General features: G+C 32.9%; 1 protein-coding gene across 1 annotated transcript in view; it reads right to left on the bottom strand.

Moving 5' to 3' along the window:
* Positions 1-14,481: 14,481 nt before the first annotated feature.
* shrb (charged multivesicular body protein shrub) overlaps positions 14,482-24,797 on the bottom strand; it is a 32,121-nt gene continuing 21,805 nt past the window's right edge. Inside the window, exons 4-5 of the mRNA XM_067265727.1 lie at positions 23,959-24,085; positions 14,482-15,099 (exon numbers count right to left, since the gene is read on the bottom strand). Coding sequence (XP_067121828.1) covers positions 15,035-15,099; positions 23,959-24,085 — 192 coding nt within the window. The 3' untranslated portion in view covers positions 14,482-15,034. The remainder of the gene's footprint in view (positions 15,100-23,958; positions 24,086-24,797) is intronic.

The raw sequence follows: 24,797 nt of genomic DNA, 5'->3' as shown, positions 1-24,797 counted from the left end.
CACTAAGCAAACTTAAAATAAACTTTATATCTACCCTCCCGCTGTTCGATACAACATCAAAATTGGGGACTTAAACAAAAATTTCAAAAAATCAAGACAGAGCAGGGGGGTATGCTTCACATCAGACTTCAGATGATTTACAAGATAGCGGAACTTTAACAGCAATTCTCTTTGTAAAAAAATTATAACAAGGGGCAATGATACTTTAAAACAATTTTAAACAATGTTAAATTGTTGTTTACCTTTAAAAAGAAATAAAATTAACTTTTAAGATATCGAAATGCCATTCTTTCGAGGCACACTTTCTAAATGCGTACGTGTCAATAAAATGGCGCTCGTTTGTGTTTATTTTTAAACCGCTAAATAACACGCGTTATTAATATTTGAATTCATATAGGAAGATGTTTATTTTTAAACTCATTTTTGTGATAAATCTGTGCCAAAACCGCAGCGAAACTACCGTTTACATTCTATCTGAAGGTATTTACAGTAAGTGATGAAAGATAGCATCCTCCATTACAGGAGCAACAACAATTAATCGCACACCGTGGAAGAATGGTATATTGAACTTTCATCCTTTTTGTTTTATTTTATCTTCCTGTTAATATCTGAAAGCTCGTATTACTACAGGAGGCCATTGTACCCTCCTTTTTTATTATATGAAATTTTCTCAATTAAAGGAAACTTTCTTGGAATAAATCAAAGTTGGTAATTATTTATTCATAAGTTTCTTGCTTGTTGATTAATTGTACGGTAAATTTTAATTATTCCTCTTCGTTGTTATTGTTATTAAACAAGAGTTCGAACGAGGTCATTTATGTAAGCGCTAAAAATATCGATTTTTTTGGTCTGCAACATTCCCCTCTTGTGAAAATCCCGATTGTTTGACAGTGTTTATGTTTATTTTATTAATTTAACATAAAATGATGCCGAAGAACAAATAACTCTTCCTTCATACTCACTTTACACTGAATTATTGGCAATTTGCTCTTCCATTCTCATGCAATATGTATTTTTATTACCCATCTCCAAATATGTAGCATACATCAATAGAGAAAATATCACTCTCATAAAAAATAGATGAACAAATTTCTACTTTGACTAGTTCCAATTGAAGGCTGTTTGCCTGCAGCTCGACATTTATAAGGACAATATGTCACACTCGTGATGAACCCATTGTTTTTGAGCATCCATTTCCATTTCTCAATATCAACAACAGAGAGCCATAAAATTATATAGAAAACACATTGAGTTATATTAAGATGTGTTAAGGAATGAAAAGTGCTGTTTAGAAAATCGATAAATGTATACAACACGAGACAAATTCTTGCTTTAGTATCTATATTATTCCTTGTGATTTCTTGAATATTTAATAATATTCGTACCGCCTATTGATTTTTCTGAAAGTCCCTTTCACTATTCCTCGATTCCTTTCTTCTAATCTTTAATTTCTGTAAATTGCTGGTTACTTACTTTTACTATTACCTAATTGATATGAATGTTTTTATTTCTCAACAGCCCATCCGAGTAAACAGAACCACTAGACACTAGTAGTTACCACGTGGAATTTTCCGGGTTTTATTCACGTTTCTAACACCTAAATATGGTCCATTTTCTGTCGAGATCTACTCGAGGCCCCATTGCATTGTCTTCTTCCATCAATCCTACAATACTAAAACAGTTTTCCTTCCATTATTCTCATGATTTTCTGAATACTGTTGCCCATCTATTAATTTTCTGAACAATTCCCGAACATCTTTTTAATTAATTTTTTTCTATTTCTACTTCTCAACCCGTTCGTCTATAAGATTATTTTGCTTCACAAGCTTTCTCCTGACATTGAAAGCGTTGAAAGCATGTTAAGGATTTAGGAACACAAATTTGGATCAATGTATTAATGGATTCAACAGAGAAAAACTGAATTAAATAGACTTCAAAAGGTTAATTACTGCATCTGCTGCATGAATGAGGAAGCGCTGAAAAAACTGCATACAAAACACAACAGGAAGCCACGAATTTGGCTCGAAATCTGCACGTGTCAGTCGAATATCAAAACATAAGCCAAAAGCAAGGCATAAGAAATATAAAAATAAATAATTTCAATTTATTTCTATAAATAAATCAAACTGTAATTACTTCTTCGGATCGTTCTTTCTTTTTAATTTCTAACTCTCCTTTCTATGGATACTAAAAGGGCCTTTTATTCATAACCATCGTGTGTTCGGCCGGGCCCACAATGGATCAATCGATTGGTGAGGAAGGGCATAATAAATTCATGAGGAACAGTTCGATACCTGGTGTCCTACGATTGAATTGTACTGGATTGATGGAGTTAGACAACGCAACACATGGGCAATCTGCCAAGGGAGAGGTGCCTCCGGGAGGACTCGTATGGGAAACTGCCCCTATTCGGGTGTTAATTAGATACGTGAAGAAAACAAGGATAATTTCACGTTGGCGAGGCGCGAACCCGCGACCGACGACCAGTGTTCGATGGTTTATATAACCCCTTGACCACTGGAAGGCCAGGGTCTCCAAAATCCGAAGGGATCAGTCTACCGCTTTCCCGAGCAGTAGACTGACCCCTTAACCGCCTCGACCGTCCGGGCGTGTTTTCACATATTCCTACTCTTCCATTATTTAACTGTACATTATTATGGACGTGAACTTTAATGGTCTCTTGGCATAAATTTCGATTTTTATGTGGCACAATTTGAACTTTTGTATACTATATCAGCTTTTAGGTGTAGATAAATGCCTTCGCTTGGATGTAAAGTATTATTTAGGACAAGTTTGGGACATTTATTTAGGTTAGTAGGTCCAGTAAAGCGAAAGTAAAATTACTTTCAGGTAACGTTTTTATCTTAGCGAGGCGTCAACTTAATTATACATAAAACACTTTCTGCTTTTATTGAATTACTCCGCAGATAAAAAAGACACGAGAAACTAAATAAGCAACAAGATATTTTCACGAAAAAATTAAGTTTTCGGCACCTCCCTGAAAGACTTTTTCAGTTTTTGCAGCTCCCTTTTCTCTCCTCTGCCGACCTTCAAACCCTTTCTTGGGAACGACATCTGCTGATACTCGTGACGTGACACCTGATCTCGTTTAGTATTAATAAACCTTATTTTTAATTAATTATAAGGGTATAAGGCATGAATCAAAGTTTAGGAACTTTATTTTTGGTCCTGATGCAGAAAATCTCCGAATTTATGCCCCTTGAAACGTATTTTTTGCGGGTTGACTAAACCAACTTTCAGCTTGCAGTTACCAGGAGCTGCAAGATCCTGGTAACTGGAGTTGCAAGAACAATTTATTTTATTAAATTTTCCTAAATTAACGATAAAATTAATTTTAAACTTTTAAAGAATACACGAAAATACAATTTTTATAGTAAAATTGATAATTATTTTAGGGATTTAATTCAAAATTGACTAATTTTATGTTAAATCCTGTCACAAATTACTTCTTGGCACGTGTTCAATGACTTTTCTGTACATTAACACGTAATATACTTGTAAAATGAATAACAAATACACTTTTAACAGCATTCGTATCGATAAAATTGCTGTGTAATGTTACATATATTGGAAATTTTGGCAAAATGAAGCTTAGTGTTCCTAATACATTTATAGATCGAACAGTGCCTTTTAGAGGGTTGTATGAACTTTCTAAATAAGTTTAACGTGTAATAAAGTATTGAAAGTGATATTTAATTAACATTTTCGAGTTTGTTTAACTTATATTTTATAGGTTTTTGAAACATCGGGGTCAATAAATGTGTTAATTGTTAGGTTAGGTTATCAAATTGGTTGTTTGATGATCTAACTTCAATTAATGTTTCTTAGATTAGGTTAGGTTAAGCTAGTTGAGTAGTGTTGGGTGATGGCTTAGCGGTTAAGGTAGAAGCTTGTTGTTCTGGAAGAAAGTAAAGAGGGTTTAATAATAGTAATATTGTATCACTTTTGTATAGATTTGGTTACGGGTGATGTGTTTTGTTTTAAGGATAAATATTTTTATTGGGTCACACAAGTATTCACTTATATTTTGGTTTTGTTACATTTGATTTGATTTAGCTTGATTCACAGAGCTATCGCGTAGTTCCAACTCTCTCGGTATAATATAAATATATATAATTTTACACGCTTTATTGAGAAATCGTGAAAAATAAAGCCTCTGTTATTTTTACTTTGATAATGTTTATATTAGCATAACATTTAACTTTGTCAATTGCATTGCGTTTTTATACATGCGATGTTTTACATTCGCCATTTTCTTTCTAAAACTACCATTAATGCATATTTCAGCATTATGTAAATGATATATTAAATTTATTTTATAAATATGTCCTAAACTTTTAATAGAAAATATGCAGTAGGTAGTGCACAAGTGCACAAATAATAAGGGACTAGTGTCCTAATTTTTGTGTATTTCTGCTTATGTACAGTACTTCACAACTAAAAGTACACAAGTAGTGGGTCAAAAGGAATAGGACACAAGCAGAAGCACACAAGTAATAGAACACAAGCAGAAGCACACAAGTAATAAAACGCAAGCAGAAGCACACAAGTAATAGAACACAAGCAGAAGCATAAAGGTAGTAGGACACAAGTAAAAGCATACAAGTAGAAGCACACAATAGTAAATCACAAGTGAAAGTACACAAGAAGTAACACACAGGTAGAAGTACACAAGTTATAGGCACAAGAAGTAATAGAACACAAGCAAAAGCAAGACACAAGCAGTACGACAAAAGTAAAAGTACTGTCAATTATTTAGTTTGATAGGATATTATTAATTCTAGTGTTTGCACTTAAGTTCTTAAAAGCTTAATCTGATCGAATTTATTGCTGTTTATAAAATTACCCGTTTTTATTTAGTAATAACGTTTTATGAATTCGTTTCGGTTTTAATAGTGTATTTCCTGCTCTTATAAAAGTAAAATGTATAAAAAAGATGTTAACTAAGATAAATCGAAGTAGTCATAAAGTGGTCATGTCGATGGCACCTGGAAGCCGAAAATAGCTTTCTACCTATTAACGTCTGTTATTCTACTACTTATCTTTGGTTAAAATGCACTTTAAACGGCTTGCTGACCAGATATGTTTATTTGTTCCTGTCAAATTTTTCAACTGTTCTCTAGCCTTCTGACGTCATGGTAAGACGGGGTGATGCTTTATGTCTAGGGATTATCTACGTCTCTTAAGTTTATGAGATACAATAGAGGTAATATATGTATTTATATAAGGAGATCTTCGTGTAAGCGTATTGTTTAATTATCTGTTAATGCCTGCGCTGTTTAAAATACGTTTCTGCATGATTAAGCATCTTTTTTAAGATGTTATTGTGCGATGTGTTAACGGGAAATGATTTGTAATTCTTCTCTTCTAAGAACTGGAAGGGTTGTTTCTCTTAGCGGAGTTGTTTTGTTCTCTTGAATTGGTTGTTGGCGGATAATTCTCGGTTCGTTTCTTATTTTCAATTCCGACATTAACGAATTTGTACAGATTTGGAAAGTAAAAGAATGGCCCAAAACCGCTGTAGCCTACTCTTTTATTCGAATATTTAATCATATTTTCATCGTGTTTCCATCAGTTTTTAGAAGAAAAACACGCTGTTTTCAACTCAATTACGATCCACATTCTAAACTATACATTGAAGCTAAATACGTTAAGGGTATTTTAGGCCATTCTAGCGTCATTTTAGGCTACATAAATGATAGGAAAAAAAAGATTTATACGCTTAATCTATTTAAAAACTTTTCAAGAAATTAAGCGCATAAATCGTTATATTTTAATCATTTATTATCTTTTACAGCGGAGCAATCGATACGTAGTCTACGTGTTAAATCAGCTATGCAATCTGTGTTAAACTTATTATTTATCACAGCAAACGAATTGTTTTAGTTAAGTTAATATTCTGCATTTAAAACTCATTTAAATTATTAAACTTTGGATTAAAGTGTGAGTAAAAATGTTCAATTAAAATATTACAGAATTTAGGAAACGTTCAGTCGGAAGGGATGGGTGAAGGCAATGCAACACGTGAGCGATATGCCAAGAGGGAGAAGAACTTTCTATAGAAAACTGGCCCCTATTAGTTGTTAGACACGTGAAGATAGGAGAATCTGGCTCCTTTTAGGTGTTAAACATCCGAACAAAACCCGGAAAACTGCACGTAACCTGCAGTGGCGTAGCGAACATAACTGGCGCCCGACACTTTATTGACGCCCCTCTCCTCCCTCCAGAAACATATAGTTTGTCTTGGAGACCATTTGCGCGCCCCTCTGCGAGTGGCGCCCGGTGCATTATACACCCCCTTGCACCCCCCTCGCTACGCCACTGGTAACCTGGCACTCCCCAGACCGAGCTCACAATGGGCTTGCAATAAAGGGCCCTATTAATGCCGACAGGGCGAAAAAATTCCATGCAGTTAAGTCAGAACGACACAAATCAAAATGTAGTAGTCTTGAAATATTTCTATTCTGTTTGCATAAATTATGCTAATTTTTTAACGTGTGACGTAAATTATGAGTAAAATTGTTTATAAATACTCATTAAAAGCTAAAAAAGAGTAAGCAAATATTAATATTTGTGCGTGGTTTATAATAAATTTGACATATCGTAATTGATGCTTGCAGTTCTCCACGCAGAGATTTAACATAAAAACAGATGGTTCTGGTACATAATAGATTATAAAATCAAAAGGAAGAGCGTGCTTAATCTTTTGAAAATTATGTTATAAAGCTGAAAATGAAGATTTTTGTTGTCAAAATTAAATAATTATTTGGCTTAACAGTTAACATACGCGATAAATCAATGAGGACTAGCGAAAGAACGGCCCGCTCGCTGTGGCCCACACAATTACATTAAAGTATGATGGCTAGAGTTTAAATTAGAAATGAAGGTTTTATGACGTCTAAAATATAAAATTCCTTACCTTAAATTGAAATTTTATATTTTAAGTTTGGACATTTATTTATTTATTATTACAACAGTAATAACGGACAAGAATTTCAAATTTTTTAATGGCGTCTATTTTTGTATTCGTTGGAGGTAAGTGGTAAGTGGAATTTACATTAGGAAAATGTTAGAAATTTTAAAAGAAATGCTTGCTTAGTTATAAAATACAGGCCCACCACTGCCCGTGCGGTGCTTTTATCCGCTCGGGCAGTGGTGGGCTTGTATTTTATATTATACGTGAGAACGACGTGTTCGCTCCTCGCCACGTCAAGTTTTCCGGATTTTCTTCACGTGTGTAACGCCTAAATAAGGGGCAGTTTCCCATAAAAAGGCCTCTTGGAAAGCATCCCTCCTCAGCAGATCGCCCAGTGTCGCTTCACCGTATCCAAATAAACCAAACCTATAAAATATTTAATTTTAAAGGTCGTAAATTCTATATAAGGCCCTTTATCGCTGATCAAGTACAGCAGCTTTCATATAATTCTATATAATGTAAGCCTTTCCAATATAATCCTTTTATTTAAGGCTAAAAAAGCAGTTAGCCCAAGAGGCTCTTATACCGATAAATCCAATGTAAGCATTAATTAAGTAGGCCTTTCACTACGTACACTGGACAAATCCTTATAAATTATTTTATTAGTTTTTAATTTAAAGTGGAAATAAGGCCTCAAAACACATCTTATACGGGCACTATCTCATTCTCAGCCTTTACTATAAAGTACAAAATTCAAACTCAATTTTTTAAATTTATAAACTATAAACGAAAGTAAAAGCTTTTATATTAAGAAGCCAGAAGCCTTTTCTTTCTAAATAATAAAAAGAAGAAGGAAAAAATAGTAATAAATATTTTTAAACTCTAAAAATCCATTCGTATATAAGTGTTACGGATCTCTATGGATTTGAGAAATTTGAAATATTTTATTGTTTTTATTGCCCTTATTTATATATTTTAAAATTTATTTGATATATTAAAATTTATGAAAATTGAAACCGTAATATATTATTTATTTTACATATTTAAATTTATAATTTTACGACAAATTTACGACCAATAAAAAAACAAATAAAAAAAAATCTATAACCGATCATCGACATCGAAATATTATTTTATAGACATTGTAAATTTTCGTTTGAAAAATGATATTTTTTCGGTTTATTGTTCCTGAAAAAATGATTTATATTCGTATTGTTATTTCTTTATCGTATTTTCTCGTTTGTTGCTCTTGCAGAATCTCGTTGCATCTAGAAAGATCAAAAGTCAAGATACGATATCGATTTCGACTAATCTGTTGATAGGAATAAGCCAAATAGGCCTAATAAAATCAATTACTTCACGTTATACGGAGCTTCCTACGCTGTTTACAATACGAGAAAATAGAATAAAAGGAAAAGAAACAATAAAAGAGCTCGAGGAGAAAAAAAATGGCGTCGGTATTTCCCAGTTGTGACGTCATTTTCTCTTGACTTCCGTATTTTCTGCCTTCTATAAAAGTAAAGATTCTTAGAATGCCTCACGGGGAGTTAGTTAACTCGTGACCCAAACAAAACTCCGCTTGTGTTTACTATCGGAGATTTTAATTGAGTCGTTAATGTAATTCCGATTATACTGATTGATCATGCCAGATGTTATGACAAACTTTTATATTTCAAGGAAGTTTTAAACGATATAAATGTATATGTTTAAAAACCAAACAGAAAAATGCCATTTACCGTTCTCGGAATACTAAAATTGTGTTCGGGATCGAGTATATTTATAGCTTTCAGTTTATTGATTATTTCTAAATTTATACTTTTCAAATAATGTATGATATACGAGCTGAATACCTGCTTTAGAAGTGACCTGTATTTTAAGGTTAAAGGTTGCGACGATCAGCAGAGCGGCTTTATAGAGAATTTCTCTCGGGTTCGGCGAAGCGAGGTCAATTTTTCCGTTTCTTTCCTAATATATTTTAAGTTTACGGCCCTTTCTTTAGAAAGATCCCAGACACGATGAAGTATTTTGACCTCGCAATTAACGATGGAAGATTGTTGTTCGTGGGGCCTAGCGTCACACTCGTCCTTGTCTGTTCCCCTTTGTTTTTATCATTTTTTGAGTATAAACAATCAAAAATCTCCGGAATACAGTAGCCCATTCATTGGCCGAACACGTGTTTAAATAAATAAAGGAAGAGGCAGTAAGAATATTTTAAGATCGCCATGTTTTCTGGCCTCTGTTCTTTTCTTATCGCATCTCGAACAAGACCATTGAGACCGAGGACAAACCCGAAATTTCACACGAAACGTCAAAATAGATAAATTTTGTTCGGAAAATCTGACGTAAACAGGAAACGATCGGTTATATTTTCGTCTCCTGGTTTATTCTCTCCCCATTTTTTCTTCTTCTGCTTGTAACAAAAGACGACGTCAATCACACTGCCGTGTTTTATTTATAATCCACAGAAAACCAATCGCGTTTCTAACTTTGTGATGATTTTTCAACATCTCCGAGTGATATGACTGGAGTTAATTAGCCGTGGATCCCACCCAAGTCCATGAAATTAGAATTTCGCAGAATTAAAGGTCATTTAAATCTAAAATTAATAACAACAATCCGAAATTTTTTTAAAATTTGAATTTGTGACGTCATCGCGAATTTAAATAATTTTCCTTCTAACTCCAAATGCAGAACGGAGATTTTCTGCACTTTAATTATAAATATAATATTCCGCATTCAAAATAATCCGGCATAAATATATGAAAATTAGTTAAAATGTAATTTTAAAATTTAATTTTCGATAAAATATACTGAATTATTCACTGTTGCCAGATATTCAAATCAGATTAAAATAATTTAATTAGTATTTAAATTAATCATCTTTTTCATCGACTTACAACTTAATTAATACCGAGTGATTAATAATTAGCAATAAATAATTATCTATATTTAGAACAAATTAAAATGACTTTTAAAAAAAAATACGTTTTTAATAAATAATCGAAAATCGATGACGTAACGTCACTTTCCCTAATCCGCGAGATCAATTTCAATGTTGCCAAATAATTAAATTCAAAAATATTCATATAAATTAAATAATTGTTTAAAATCTGTTTCGAATTTAAATTATTAATTACGTACGCATTTATGATTATAAAATATATATTGTTATTTTTTAAAATTAATTTTCGACTCAAAAAAATAATCGAGAGATGATGACGTAACAAGATGTTTTTCACCTCTCTCTTACTAGTGATTGGTAGAAAATATGAAATAAACTAATTCTATTTTATTACATAAACATCAGATGTTTACGCCAATGTAAAAAATCCTAAAAATTATTTTCCGGATGGGGTAAATTCCCGAATTTCGAATTTTATTGACTCCGTGACCCAGATAGTAGTTGATCAATCGCGTCACGTGACACGCCGTAACCTGTCGTTAGATTTGGTGTCAGTAGAGTACAGGGGGAAAAACGGTAAAAGTCACCCATTTGACCTTTGAACTACTTAATTTGTTCGCGTTTCGATTAAAGTTCAAAGCCAAATTCGGTTATTTCCAACAATAAACAAAGATTTTCGCGAATTTTAAAGTCTTAAATAATAACTTTCTATCGGTTTAGTTCGTCTGCCAACCGAGACTAAGTACGCATGCGTGAAATGTGTCGCGTCGCGTCGTTTGCTCATGCGACGCGACGCGAGAAAACTAAAATTTAACATTTTACGCATTAATTTGACCTTTGTGTGTTTAAACTACACTTCGTACACAATTAAATAGTGTACTTTGTGTAATAAACGTATAATTAACAAATATTAACGTCTTAATATGGCGGGAATGATAACTTGGCTCCGCTTCGCGTCGCGTCGCTCTCGAGTTATATAATTCGCAAAATAAGCTATAACGTTATATTTCTGTTAAAGGAATACGTAAATATGCCTTTAAATAGTCTTTTGAAAGTTATAAAGACGTAAACAATCGTTAATACTGTTCGTTTATACTAAAACTTCAGAAACGATTAACGCGTTGCGTAACATCGCAAGGTAGGTCGCGACGTGTCGCGCGCATCACTTAAAGACGCTTCTGCTTCCGTTAAAATACACAAATTTAAAACGTTTTTTGCGCTATTTGTTAAATTTTAACAAACAGAAGAATTTATTCAAATATACGTTGTGTTTTATTTCGTAAAAAGTCATTATTACGACTGTCTATCGCGTCTCGTTGAGGCTACATACTCGACGTCTGAAGCGACAACGCGTAGTCGAGCCTTTTTAAAGAGGCTCCCCGCTTGATAAATCTGTACTAAATTTACATAGTTCTAACGATCAATCAAACCGCTGACGTATTTAATACGTAATCCTTCTTAGACACATGAATAGGTTAGTAGATGCTATTCATCTCGAAATATCCTTTACATTCATATAATAGGAGAGAAACCATTGTGTAGACACGTGCTAAATGCCCTTACATATAAAAATTCTGGGTACTGATCACTACAGCTTTGGTTCAATAGGCTTAAAATAACTTTCTTACGTATAAAAAAGAATTGTTTGTAATAATGCATAATTTTTTTCAGATAAATGCGAAGATTTGAATTTTGAGAGTCTTAAAAGGTAATTATTAAAATTCAATATTTATAAGCTATAAACTCGGATATAAGACAATTATAAGGAATAAAACACACGATAAATGGCAGAAAGAGAATGCCTTATGAACAAGTGGGCATCGAGAACACACACAGATGATTTCTATCACAGACATATCAATAACAAATCTGGCAGACCACCAGCTACCTAGGAAGACCGAGGGTGAGTCTAGGTGTCAAGCAGCTAAGTAAGCAAACCAATGACACAGTCCGTTTCATATGAAAAGGACTGTGTCATTGGTTTGCTTACTTAGCTGCTTGATCCTCTGGAGAAAAGCAATGTCACTACGACCTGCAGCTTTTAAGATATACATCTATTAGCCACAGCCTGATTTATATATTATATTATGTACTGAGTAATTAGGCCCTCGAGTTTTTATTTATTATTTGTTGAAAGAGATCATATTATAATAGTATATGGTCACGCGTCTAGTATTACGGAATACGGCAAAACAACACTTGGGCGATCTGCCAAGGGGGAATGCCTCCCCGGAGGATCTATAAGAAAGTTGCTCCTATTTAGGTGTTAGACACGTAAAGAAACCCGGTAAACTCCACGTGGCCAGCACGTTGGTGGGGCGCGAACCCGCGACCAAACCACCAGCGATCAGTAGTGTTATTCGGCCACCGGTGGGCTGTAAGGCCACGCGTCTAAATCTGGCTCCGGTCCATTAAAGTAATCAAAGTAGAAACCTAGTCATCGGAGTTCTGTTTGTTCTCCACAAACTCTCAACCGTAGTAAGATTTACAACTGGAAAAATACAGTGCGCCCATCAAGAAACCGCTTACCACAATCCCCCATTTTTATCTAAACCAATAAAAAGAAAGAAATAAAGTTTTAAAAAACACATTTCCCCATTCATGCACGAAAAATATACGGTTATGTCTTCATATTCGATACGACAGATGGTGGCCAATATAAAAGTAAACATATGACAGAACTAGTGACACTTTTGACATCTGGATCGTTGCCAAAATGGGGGGTGTTATAAGCAGCTTCTTCCTGGTTCCCCTTCCGGAAGATTTAAAAAAAAATTAAAGAAAAAACGGCGAGTTCATTGACCTGACACGTGTCCCCTAATATGAACGAAAATCTGATTTTCCAAGACACTCTTGATAAGTTCAGATGTACCAACTTTAGTCGTTGCCACTCTCTAACACAAGATTCTATTCGACTCTTCTTAGAAGTCGGGGGGGACGAACGAGGGTTAACTGGTGTTTAAGTGGAAGAGACCAGAAATAAATCAGAGAAATACGTAACTAGAACCTTACATAACCAAGGTAGCACATGTTGGCTGACGTTGCGGCTGTATAAAAATGATAATGATAAAAAATGATGATGATAAAATCATCAAATGATGCTACTACTAGTTACGAGTATCAAAACATTTAATTATTCCTGCATGTACACGAAAGGGGCGCATAAAACAACTTATAATAATAATCCTTCTTGTTTAGGGATGCATAAAATACAATTATCATTGATGTTTATCTTAAGTGCATGCTTAATGTCAAAACGAAAGATTTTTCTTGGCTTCCGTAACATTTAAACCCACGTGTCAATCGGTTTTCCGTTCCAAGAACATAAATTTACGTAGGTATCTACATTTGAATCCTAGAAAATGCGGTATGTATAACAGTAACACACAGAAGTAGATCATTATGCTGAACAATTAGAATATATATATATATACTTACTTAGAATTCTGCGAACAACACGAGTTATAAATCTACATTTATAGCTTAGTTTAGAAACTTATATAAGTATTTTCTTTTTATTGTTAAACGTTAGCAATCTAAAAATTGCTTGACATCCTTATAAAATCAGCAGGGGAAGGTTATGCTTAGGGACAACCATCTTTCTATCAACCAGACGGCATAGCATCTTCCCTGTCAATTTTATAAGGGTGTCAAGCGACATTTGGCTCACCTTGCAAATCTCCGAACGAACTAAAACACTTAGGAGGGGGGGAGAAAATTAAACACGCTTCTAATCTTAAAATTCCGGAATATTAGCAATTTTATAAAGAAATTTTTTAAATCATGCGCCTAAATTTTCTTAATTACTTCAATTTAAAACGCAGCTTGACTACAGACAATTAGCCAAAACACGGGTAGCTGTTACCGTTATAAAGACAAAATCCAGTTTGATTCGTAAGTGCTTAAGTGGCCCTTAACTATTTAACTGACTTTTCGGCTCCGTTTTGCGGTTTCGATCGGTTAAAATACCTATTTGAAAACTTAAATGGGGGTGGCTTTACGGCTGTGCAGCGTGTCTCCATCATAAACTATTAAGGTGGTGTGGCTTCGGTTACAGCGATGAAAACAAAATGCCAGCGGTGGTTAAAAAAACCACTTCTCTGGGGATAAATAAAAACTACGGAACCACTTTGAAGTAGTGACTATGTAGATATATATATATATATATATAAAGTAGCAATCGCAGGGGAAAAAAAAAAAACACTAGAGAGCGGTTAGAGAGCGCTATTTATACAAACAGTCGCCTCAGGATAAGATTCCCTATCAGCTTTTAAAGTAAGAAACGTAGAAACGAAATTAAAATTTATTAAAAAGGGAATGTAATTTCCAAAAGAGCTACTTTTGAATATTAGCTCCCTCTTTGTGGAATTTTCAAGCCATCGTATCGATTAAATAAAGCTTCCCGCTCGCGTTACGGCATGATCGGGGAGGCCATTCACCTCCCGAAAATATTTCGATAAAATTGAAATACAGGAATCAATTATGGGTATTAAACGAGGGGGGAAGAGAGTCATTCACCTCGTAAGCCAGCTTCCAAACAGGTGGCCAAGTGTGACGTCAGAGCAGAAATCCAGTGTTGTATATACGGTTTCCGCGTTTATGTCACAGGTGACGAGCGCCTTAACAATACACAACACAGTCGAAACGTTTCACAGTAGACTTTATTGCATCGAGTTTAGTAAAGAATTATTTACAAGCATATTTGCAATTTTTTTGTTGTTGTTGTTTTGGTTTTTATCCTATTACAATAAACGGTGATTAAATTATTTTATTTATTTATTTATTTATATAATTGTACAATTTTTTTCCAAATTAAACAGATATAGAAACGTATAAACCATAAAACAATCCTAAAAACAATCTTTTTTAAGGCTAGTTTTTCATTCATTTAACTCTTCTACTGAAGCTGGCTTGTGTGTACGTGAGTGTGTGTGTTGACGTCACAATCGTGTTTATCACCGCAGAATCTAAATTATACGTTAAGTGGACAGAGATTTTCAATTTGTTTAGCCGAAAAAAATCGAAATTTAATCGTAACTCCTGGATGTAATTCTGGAAAAAGTTTGTTAAATCAACGTGGTTCCCCATTAGGTTCCATAGTAAATTTCGCAGATACTTTAAATATAAAATTCTTCATTCGTTTTTTTTTACGCAAGATAAATTCGACTCTTTATTTACAGTATTATAAAGTGGATTTAGGATGCCCAGGCTGCCAATTCTTTCATGTCGTCGTCTTCCTCCTCCGGTTTTGCTGGTTTCTCTGCAAAAATCAGACAAATTTCAATCCCCATACACCAAGTTTCTCTACTTAAAAATTCTACCGTTTCCATATTGTAAACTAACTAAACCTGAAGTTACCAAATGGTGCTAAGACAAGTTATCAATGGTGTCAATATTAGGTTTACTTTCTTAGAGAGGTTACTCTTAGACAGTAGCATTATTTTGTTAAATTATCAAGGATTATTTTGATAGTAACAGAATCCATAGCCGTAAGACTATTACTTTGATTTACTTTACTTAATCCAGAACAGTGGTTCTCAACCGGAATGTGCCACAAACTTCTCGTAGTTTTGTGGCAAAACACCAGAAAATACTGATCTGCTGTTTCCTTTTCAATGTAAATTGCACACCTTTACATATAAAACCTGCAGATTTTCAATGTCGTCTTTCATTTAAAGGCAAAGGGTCAGTGGGGCTCTGGTTTCTCGGTGCTGTCGCAATTTTTGTTAGAATGCCGAGCCGGAGCCACAACGAGTTGTGATATGGCACTGGCTCCGTGCGCCACTAAAAATTGCGAGTGCACAATTAGCTAGAAAAGAACTGGCGTAATAGGCTAAGACCACTTGACACCAAGTGAGGAGAGGCCATTATATGAAAAGGGCACCTATTTAGGTGTTACAAATGAATAAAACCTAGAAAACTCTGTGCAGCCAGCCTGTTGGTTGTGAGTTTTTATCTAACCAATAGCAATGGTTTTATCCTTTTATCCACTAGTAGACAGCTCAAGATATGTTGAAAAATCACTGATCTAGACTTAATTTATAACAAAAGAGGTCCTAATTTAGGACTGTTAATGGCCTGTTTTAAATTATTGTGTTTATCGTACCTTAACAGTGTTTTGTCTCACATTAAACACTAAAACAATTACATAAAATGCTTTAATAATACAAATACTGACATTTTACATATTTGCTAGGGTAAGTGAAGAAATGCAAGCACTTTTATTATTGACAACTTCAGTGTGCTTTTTCAATGACTGACTAAGAAGCATTTACGTAAAATTATTCTATTTTGTAAGTGCTGTAACAACAATTGCTTAATATGTAAAACGATGTATACACAACTATAAAAATCAAATTATAAATGCACTCAAACATAAAAATCTGGTCTGGAGATAAATTTCTTATGTGGCAATTATTCTTAATTACTTTCGTAGGGAGATAATCTTACTTTGACATCAAATTACGAAATAATATACAACTTGTCCCATAATTCCGGAACCGTGTTATTCTTTGCTTATTCTGTTGCGGGTAAATCACAATGCAAAGTAAGAAGGAACAATTCGAGTCACTTTGAGGTGGGAACCCACAGCTGGCAAAGTTGCCGAAGAGTTTAACAGATCGGTAGAAGTCTAGACGCGGCCTGTTAAACTCTTCGGCAACTTCGTGCAGACTGCAGGTTCCCACCGTCAAAATAACTTGAATTTGTTCTGCCTTACTTGGCTCCACGCTAACCATAAAAGAATAAGAATTTACACAACTGTAGTTCAGACATGTAGGGGAGACCATATAAAATATTTTTACAATCTGATAAAGTTTGATCGCTTGATTATATGCCGTACAATTAAATTATAATATAAGCCAGTTTAGCAGAACAGTAAGAATTCCGATACGTTTTCGTGTATACCGAATTGCCAAATAAATAGTTTTAAAACAAGCTTATGTAATCTGTTAAGATAAATTTTAATTCAAAACCAGCAGAAAGACTAGTCTTGAGAGTGCATATCTTATTGTTTTGGCACGAATTCGTTCCCCAATATGAAATTTATTCAAACTGGGCTTTCATCATGCATTCTGATTTAAATATAGACAAAACAGCAATTTTACATTGACATTTGCACGAAACTTTATGTCCGTAAGCACAGAAGTCGGTTAAAACTAAAATCTGGCCGACAAGTCAATCCAGTAACTGAAGAATTATAGAAATGTATAAAACCAAGGTTTTATCTTTAATCATACTATAGTACCACTTAAATTTGGATAATCATGATTAAGCAATCCTTGGCTTGCAAAATTGATTGTTACAAACACATCCTCTTAGCATAGTGTAGACAAGCAAGAGACTATCATCCACACAAAAGGATCTCCTACCTCTTCCATAAACTTATTACAGAACTTCTGATTTCACACTAGATATTTGGCAGTATTGATAAAGGATACTAATTAGGTATGATACAAAACTTGATTTAAAATTATTTTGGGGACAGAGCCTTTTGCATTGGAGCAATAGATGTGGCCATACACGAAGCATTTAGATGGGAAGGAAAGGGAAATGAGTTAGTAAAAGAAGGAAAGATAAGGTTCCTCATGCTCAATAATGCACCTTAAACAACAATCTTAGCATCTAGATAGAAAAACTGCTGTCTAGAAGTTGCTAAGATGTCCTTTCTTTACAAGTTCCACACAGCAATCAGAAATATCAGCAGTGAAAAGATAGATACACTGGTCCAGATCCTCCATGAAAAACTCGAGAATGAACCTCAGATTTATCATAGGATTGGCTCAGTACCGGGATATCTGTGAGATAAGTTCTTCCTCTCTCATAGCGGTAGACAAAGGACGTAATTTTCTTATTGTAATTCTCTAATGTCACCATTATAAAGAAAAAACAATTATACAAAATGGTAATATTTCGGCAGAACTTATTTAATATAAACTTGTTTCGTGTCACGATCGCCTTGTCTATAATAATAAAATCAATCGTTACTGTTTTAATATACCTAAATATCAAAACAAAACTTAGACTTGGTAGATTAAAAGAAATATTTTCAAAAAGTTTTGTCTTGAAATGCATCATCTCAATTTTCCATTGAACAGAGCAGACTTTTGGTTTCGGGGCTTTGAAAACGTTTACGTAACAATAAATTACAGCTTAAATAAAATTCTGAAATGTTTTTGTATATTAAGGAACTTGTCAGTGTTCTTTCAAGATTTAAGTAAAAGAGGAAACATAAAAATTGATCTTTGCACCTCAGAAGTGCAAAAACAACATTCAAAAACTGTTTCAAAAACATTGAATTTACTATTTTTTCCCACAGTAAACATCGGCTACTCCAAATACCAGACATTTAGATTCATTCTTAAAGTATAATTTATCCTCTTAAAGACACAGGTTTTGAAACTGCGAGCTCAACAATTCAAGCTGTATTTCCAACAAAACTTAGTTTTAAACACTTTAAAAAATTTTATAAGTTTTCTTTATTCTGACTTTATATTATCGAACCTTAAAACACTTAGCTCTTATGTTACAAAAGAATATAGATAATAGACACTAGGCCAATGATAAAAAAAAATTACTTTTTAAAACAAAACAAACTTGGCTACAAAACAAGATGTTTACTGAATTAAAAACTGGAAAAACAGCAATTAAAAGTAATAAAACAATATACAACCTTAAATAAGCAGTCTGCGACAGTGTAAACAAAGGACGAGGAAAATGAAAATATTTCTTTATGCCAAATTAGGTTAAGTCTCTCGTTGAATTTTGCATTTTTGACATTCGGCGGAGCGACTACTCGAAGCGAAATCAAAACAATTGCACAAAATATTCATTTGTTCTTGAAGTACAATCAGAAGTTAAGGATTAATTGTAAATTCCAGATCATTACAGGCAATTTATACATTATAAACTATCATAACCTAGCCGAAAGATCTTTCTGTTCACGCAAACTTATTTTTAATGCACATTTATAATTATTACTTTTACTAATTAACCCATTAAAGGCATATTGATTACTTCACTGAAGAAAGAGAGGAAGAACTAAAAAGGTCAGATGAGGGTTCAGTAATTGTCTTCAGAATCAAAGCAGCTTACTGAACAAAGGATTCTTGCATTTCTTAAACACTTTAACCTAATGTCTTATAATAGAAATGATATTTAAAAGGAATTTGATTTCTTTTAATTATAAAATAGCCCACCGTTACAAAATATAGTTACTCTTGAGACAAATTAAGTTAATTATTACTAAATTACAGAATTTGGCTTAAAGGTAGGCAATTAAGCTGCCTTCTCATACTAACATTAATATATCTCAAATTCATAATAATTTGAAGAGATCGGCTCGAAGCAGGATTCCGATCTGACATTTGCTCATCATGCGGAGGCGTCATCAATTACATTAGCTAGAAATTAAGTTCTGTAATTTAGCAATTAACTTAATTCTAATCTAACATTTATATATAAAGAGTAATATATTTTAGTAAATTAACATAATAATAAATTCAAATACTTATGTTTACTATGCAAATTTCAATATCTTTAATTATTTTTCGATAATTTCAGAATACTTTACAATTTTAAATCTGAAAAATGGAGCAAGCTACTGGGAAGACAATTACCAAAAACAAATATGAATTACAGGTGGAAGGTTTAGACAGGTAATACGCCAATTCCTCTCTAATTTTGCAGTTTAAGAATAGAAAAGAAGTATACTGAAACATTCCAAAAGCTTTCAGAACACTTTCAATTGAGAGTAGAATTGAAAGCATTCTGTATAATATCATGTTCAAATGAACTTGGATTCTAGCTTACCTCGCTAAAAAATGGACCTAAATGACATTGTATCTAGATTAAATTCCATAAAAATGAGTGTAAACAAGGTCAGATTTAGCTACATCCCCTAAAAATAGGCCTTAAACAAATTTTACTTCAATAAAAACAATTGTATCTATATAAAACAAGCTAATTATAATAGAAAAACATACCAAAATGTATAAATACAGCATCAACAAGTTTTCTTTACCTCTTATCTATCTAATCATTTCTGAGTCACCAAAAATTTGAGAAGACAAATTTTATACAGAATCAGAAACACTGTTTCATATAGATTATTCACTAATATTAATTACTATGCTTTTGGTTTGGCTCGAGGCACAGACACACAATGTACAGTACAACTGTTATTTCATTTGATTTCAGGAATATCCAACTTAGTTGGCTATCGTGGACAAAGAACGAGAAAGATCCACAATCTGATCCGTAAATCGCGATCAAAATCAAATTTTAATCTGGATCCTCTCGACGAAAAATGTCACATTATAATTATAAAATAATTAACTGAAATAGTTACACATTAAAACACACAAATAGTTTCAAAAACTGCAAGAAAATATAGAAAAAGCTATTCAAACAATTCTTATAATAGATTCATATCCACGGTTGGATCTTTGTCAAACATTGTCAATACTTCGCAATATTCTTGTTAATGCCGAAACGCCTACGCTAACATTTGCACAACATTCCTAAAAAATTCTACAATGTTTATTGGAACGTTCAAACTATTTGACAATGATCCAGTTAATTACAAACTGTCAAGTAACTTCTTTGACACATTGCCAAATTACTGCACGAATTAAATTTACTTAAAGGCTCTCACAGTTCAGAAATCTGGCATTGTTGTTATAATAATTTTTAAAATTTTTATCCAATTGATAAACTACAAACACGGCAATTTTATATTGAGATAAAATAAAATTTACTAAGATACGAAGAAGTGTTTTGCAACTACTCCTACACATAGGAGATAAAAAAAGGTGAGCTCATTGCTTGTAAGTATGCAATTGATTAATCACTAAATATATTTTACCTATTTACTACTTAAGAGCAATTTCAATGCACACATTATTATTATTATATACAAAATCAAATGCAGATATTTTTTTTCCATCATCTTATCGCTAGTTACCATACTTTGTCACAAGCGTTATTAAAGTGAAGAAGCCAAGTTTGAACTGATAGAAAGTAAGTAGTAAATTACATTTAAAATACAAATAGAATCTAATTACTCTAAAATCATTTTGAGGTTCACTTATAGCAATGATAAACAATTAACAAATAACATTAAGTAGTCAAATAATACCACAATTAGCAAAATTGGGTTATTGACCAACACTGAAAGTATGCATAAACATCAGATTATTAATAATAATTCATCCAGTGCCGTTTGCTTGATATTTTGGGAGTACCATATTTAACGGCAAGCATATAATTAAAGAAATATTGGCAATTTAAATTATTGCAGTGTGCACAAATACCTAGGAGGATTAAAATACTGTTAAATCTAATGATTACAGCTGAACTTAAGTTCTTTCATGTAGTACAGTACATTTAATTTCGAAAGTGTGTGTAAATTTTTTTACATGTAAGAAGGTTCCCACTTAAGAATATTTCTAGCTCGAGTAGACACAAATCCTTGTCCAGGATTGAAAAATAGATTGGTTTGTTTTACAATTACATAGTGTTTAAAATTTTACACATTTAATTACACACACAAAAAAATTACATTAAGAAATGTAGAAAATTGTGTGAAATTATATCATTGAGACATGACTTTGGGCTACTCTGAACGTGGATTTTACAATTTTTGTGCAGTTATTTGGCAACGATACTTTCCTGAAACAGCAAATTTCGACAAACAGTATCACCCAAACACCGATAAGTCTTCTACAAATACTGTATTAAAATTCATTGAATTGATTTGTTTATGGAAATTATAAAACAATTTTTCATACATAAAAAAACAGATTAAGCTAGCTACAGTAGACAAATATCTAAAATAGATACCGTATAAGCTGAATTCATTGTGACGTAGCAGAACATTGTTAAATAAATATGGATTATTGAAAGACACTTCTGCTTAAGACATTTTTAGTCCCTTGAAGGTCTTAACTGAGTTCTATCATATACACAAAATTCTGATTACAATAAGCAAAGTCAAATAAGTGTATTTTAACTTATGTTTTGAAACATGCTAATTCTGAAAACATTAAATAATCAATAGCAACATCTATTAGTTTTCTGAAATCTCTAACAAAAATTCTTATAGTAGTTGAGAGGAAAACTATGAAAATTAGTCACGTTCCGTTAGTATGTGTCCTAGTGTATGCTAACCATTTGTGTTGGCAACTCAAACTGGTATGCATTCAAACAGATAGTCTTGAGAGAAAAGAGTTTGCAATGATAATCACTGTGGTGCAGTTTAAGACACTAACGCTACAACCTAAAACATGTATATATAATTAAAAATATCACAGTGTACAGTAAATTAGAAATGTAAGATTCTATATTAACATGTTGAGAGCCAAATTTTTCTATGGAATATTCATAGTATCTTTATATTTTAAAAAAATATCACTGTTAAACAAAATAATGTATATTATTTTACATACTACTAGTTTCCACAACTATTGCCAACAGGAAAGATATTGTTGGTAGTACAGTACAGCATCCACAATAAATACAATACAGCATTTAAAAGATCTTGTGCGCAAGTACATATTGCAAGGTCATTCTCTAAACAAACATGATTTGAATTTTAAACTGAATTGTACAAGGATATTTTTGTAACAAATAAAAAATTACATGTGTGTATTTTTTGTTATTATCAGAGCATTCTCCAGTTAACAAAGTTTCTGTATTTCGAAAATTCATTATATGGAGGTTCGACTGTTTATATAAAATGCAGTCAGTTTAAATTGACATGCATTTAAGTATTCTCCAGTGTTCTCACTCCCGGACCAATTATATATTGCCGTTTATATAGGAACACGCAAAAACAAAACACCAAAACCAGTCGTACATGTCCAGTGTATTTACTAAACTGAATGTTTTTTGTCCGACCTGAACAGACATCCTCAGGTTACGTAAGTCTAATGCAAAGAATATTTTGAACTGTAGAAGAAAGTTCAAAGTGAAGTTTTGAACAGATGATGTCTGAACATGCCCTGTAGTATAGACAAGAGAACCTCAGTTAAACCCAAAACACCACTTAAAAAGTTAAAAACAAAACAAAGGGTGCCTTATGGAAGTTCATGCCCATCATGCAGGCAAAAAACGGTCCATGTACTATTTGTAGTGCAAGATCTTTATACTTTCTGGTTAACACTAATGTATTTTACAAATTGTTCTCTTAGACCCCACATTTTTTTCCTCATTGGCAGATCACAGAAAGTCATAACTTTGAAATGAGGAAAATTACCTCCAAGTCGGTGTCCAAGAAGTAAACTGATCCTCCTGCAATACTGCCAGAATTTATAGATCAGGAATATTTATCAATATTATTAGGTACGTGGCTCGCAAATATTTTCCATATTCTGTATGAATACAAAGAAACCAGCCCATTTCTATCATTTGTAAGCAATGCAACAAATATAGTCACAGGCCAGATTAACATATGCTAAAACACTTTCATATGGACACACCACTGATCCAGATTATTAATATAAAACTCATTCATCTTTAATACATACTTTGTTGAAATTTAGTGTCATTTAAAAACTGCAATTTTTTTTCTAATTTAAAAACAAGATGAAAATCAAATTTTCTATAATTATTTCTGTTTCTATATTCATAACTTCTTTTTCTGTCAATACTTTTCGCCAGTATTTAACATGTCCTTCTATCAAACGAAATTACAAAATAATTGCAACAGACAAAGCAATTCTCATGTTACTACATTTTTAAAATTTATTTGGCAACTCAAGCACATGCCAGCAGAAACTATTCCCGATTCAAAAACCTACGTCAAGACACAGTTAAGTTAGTCGCTTAACTATATTTACGTGACACACTTAACATAACAACATGGTAAAACTGAATGAACAAGTCTATCAATAATAGCTAACACAGTTATGAGTAGAAGCAATGTCAGTAATAAATTATATTTAAAAATAAAGTGTGTGACTTATGGTTGTAAAGCTTGTGTCTTAAATGTTTGGAAATATTAAAATTATAATTTGTTTACAAAATGGTTTAATATCAAGTATAGCAAAGCAATAAATCAATAATCATGTTAATTAGATTAAAATTTTTAAATTTAACAGATCATAAATTTCGTACTCACTTCTACTACTGATGGGTTCGGCCGTCGGAGGACTCGGCAGATTTTCGGTCGCCGGTCCAGCCACATCGAGCAGCTGCTCGTCCAGCGATTCTTGTTCTAGCTCATCTAATTCTCTTGCAAGTTCGTCCTGTTGTTACACAAAATACAAATTAGAAAAGTATAAACAAGCACATTAAATCAAAATAGAATAGAATGTCCCATTGACCTAAACTGGATCTATGTTATTAAAGAATTACACAAGAAAGCAAACAAAGTTCTATCAGGCTAACGTTTTTGGCTTTATTTAAATGTCTTCGGGTTAAAACGCTTAAAGTTTTGACAGTTGTTTCAGTCCAAAACCATTCTTATTAGCCCAGCATGATCCGTGTAGAAGAGGCACTAAGAATAAGTGTAATGCCAAGTCAAGTATTTGTAATAGAAAAACACAAAGATGCACCCACTCCAACAGAACAACCGTTAAAATAACTCCTCCTTGACTACATTAACAGAAAAAGGTACCATAAATCAATAAATAAAGATACTAATTGACAATTTTTTTACAAATAGTTGAACAGATTCAGATGATAAAGATAAAATCTCAAAACAAATGCCCCAGAAAACATATCATTGCCTCAACACCGGAACGTATTAACCAAAATGCTCTAACCTGTTACCGGTGTGCACTCTCCAGACGACTATCAACACAAAAAAAAATCAACGGAAATTGTTCGTTACTAATGTTTTCATTGGAGCCCCAAAAAACGGTAGTAGCTTTGATGATTTTTTTCTAAGCGGCATTTAAAATTTGAATTTATCAGAAATGATCCTAAGACCAGTAACAGATTGAACATAATTTATTT

Source organism: Centruroides vittatus, unplaced genomic scaffold, assembly GCF_030686945.1.
Source record: "Centruroides vittatus isolate TY-2023 unplaced genomic scaffold, ASM3068694v2 contig_2425, whole genome shotgun sequence".
In the NCBI taxonomy this organism is placed as follows: domain Eukaryota; kingdom Metazoa; phylum Arthropoda; class Arachnida; order Scorpiones; family Buthidae; genus Centruroides; species Centruroides vittatus.
The sequence above is the reverse complement of the archived record's forward strand: the minus strand, read 5'-3'. Positions and strand labels throughout refer to the sequence as shown.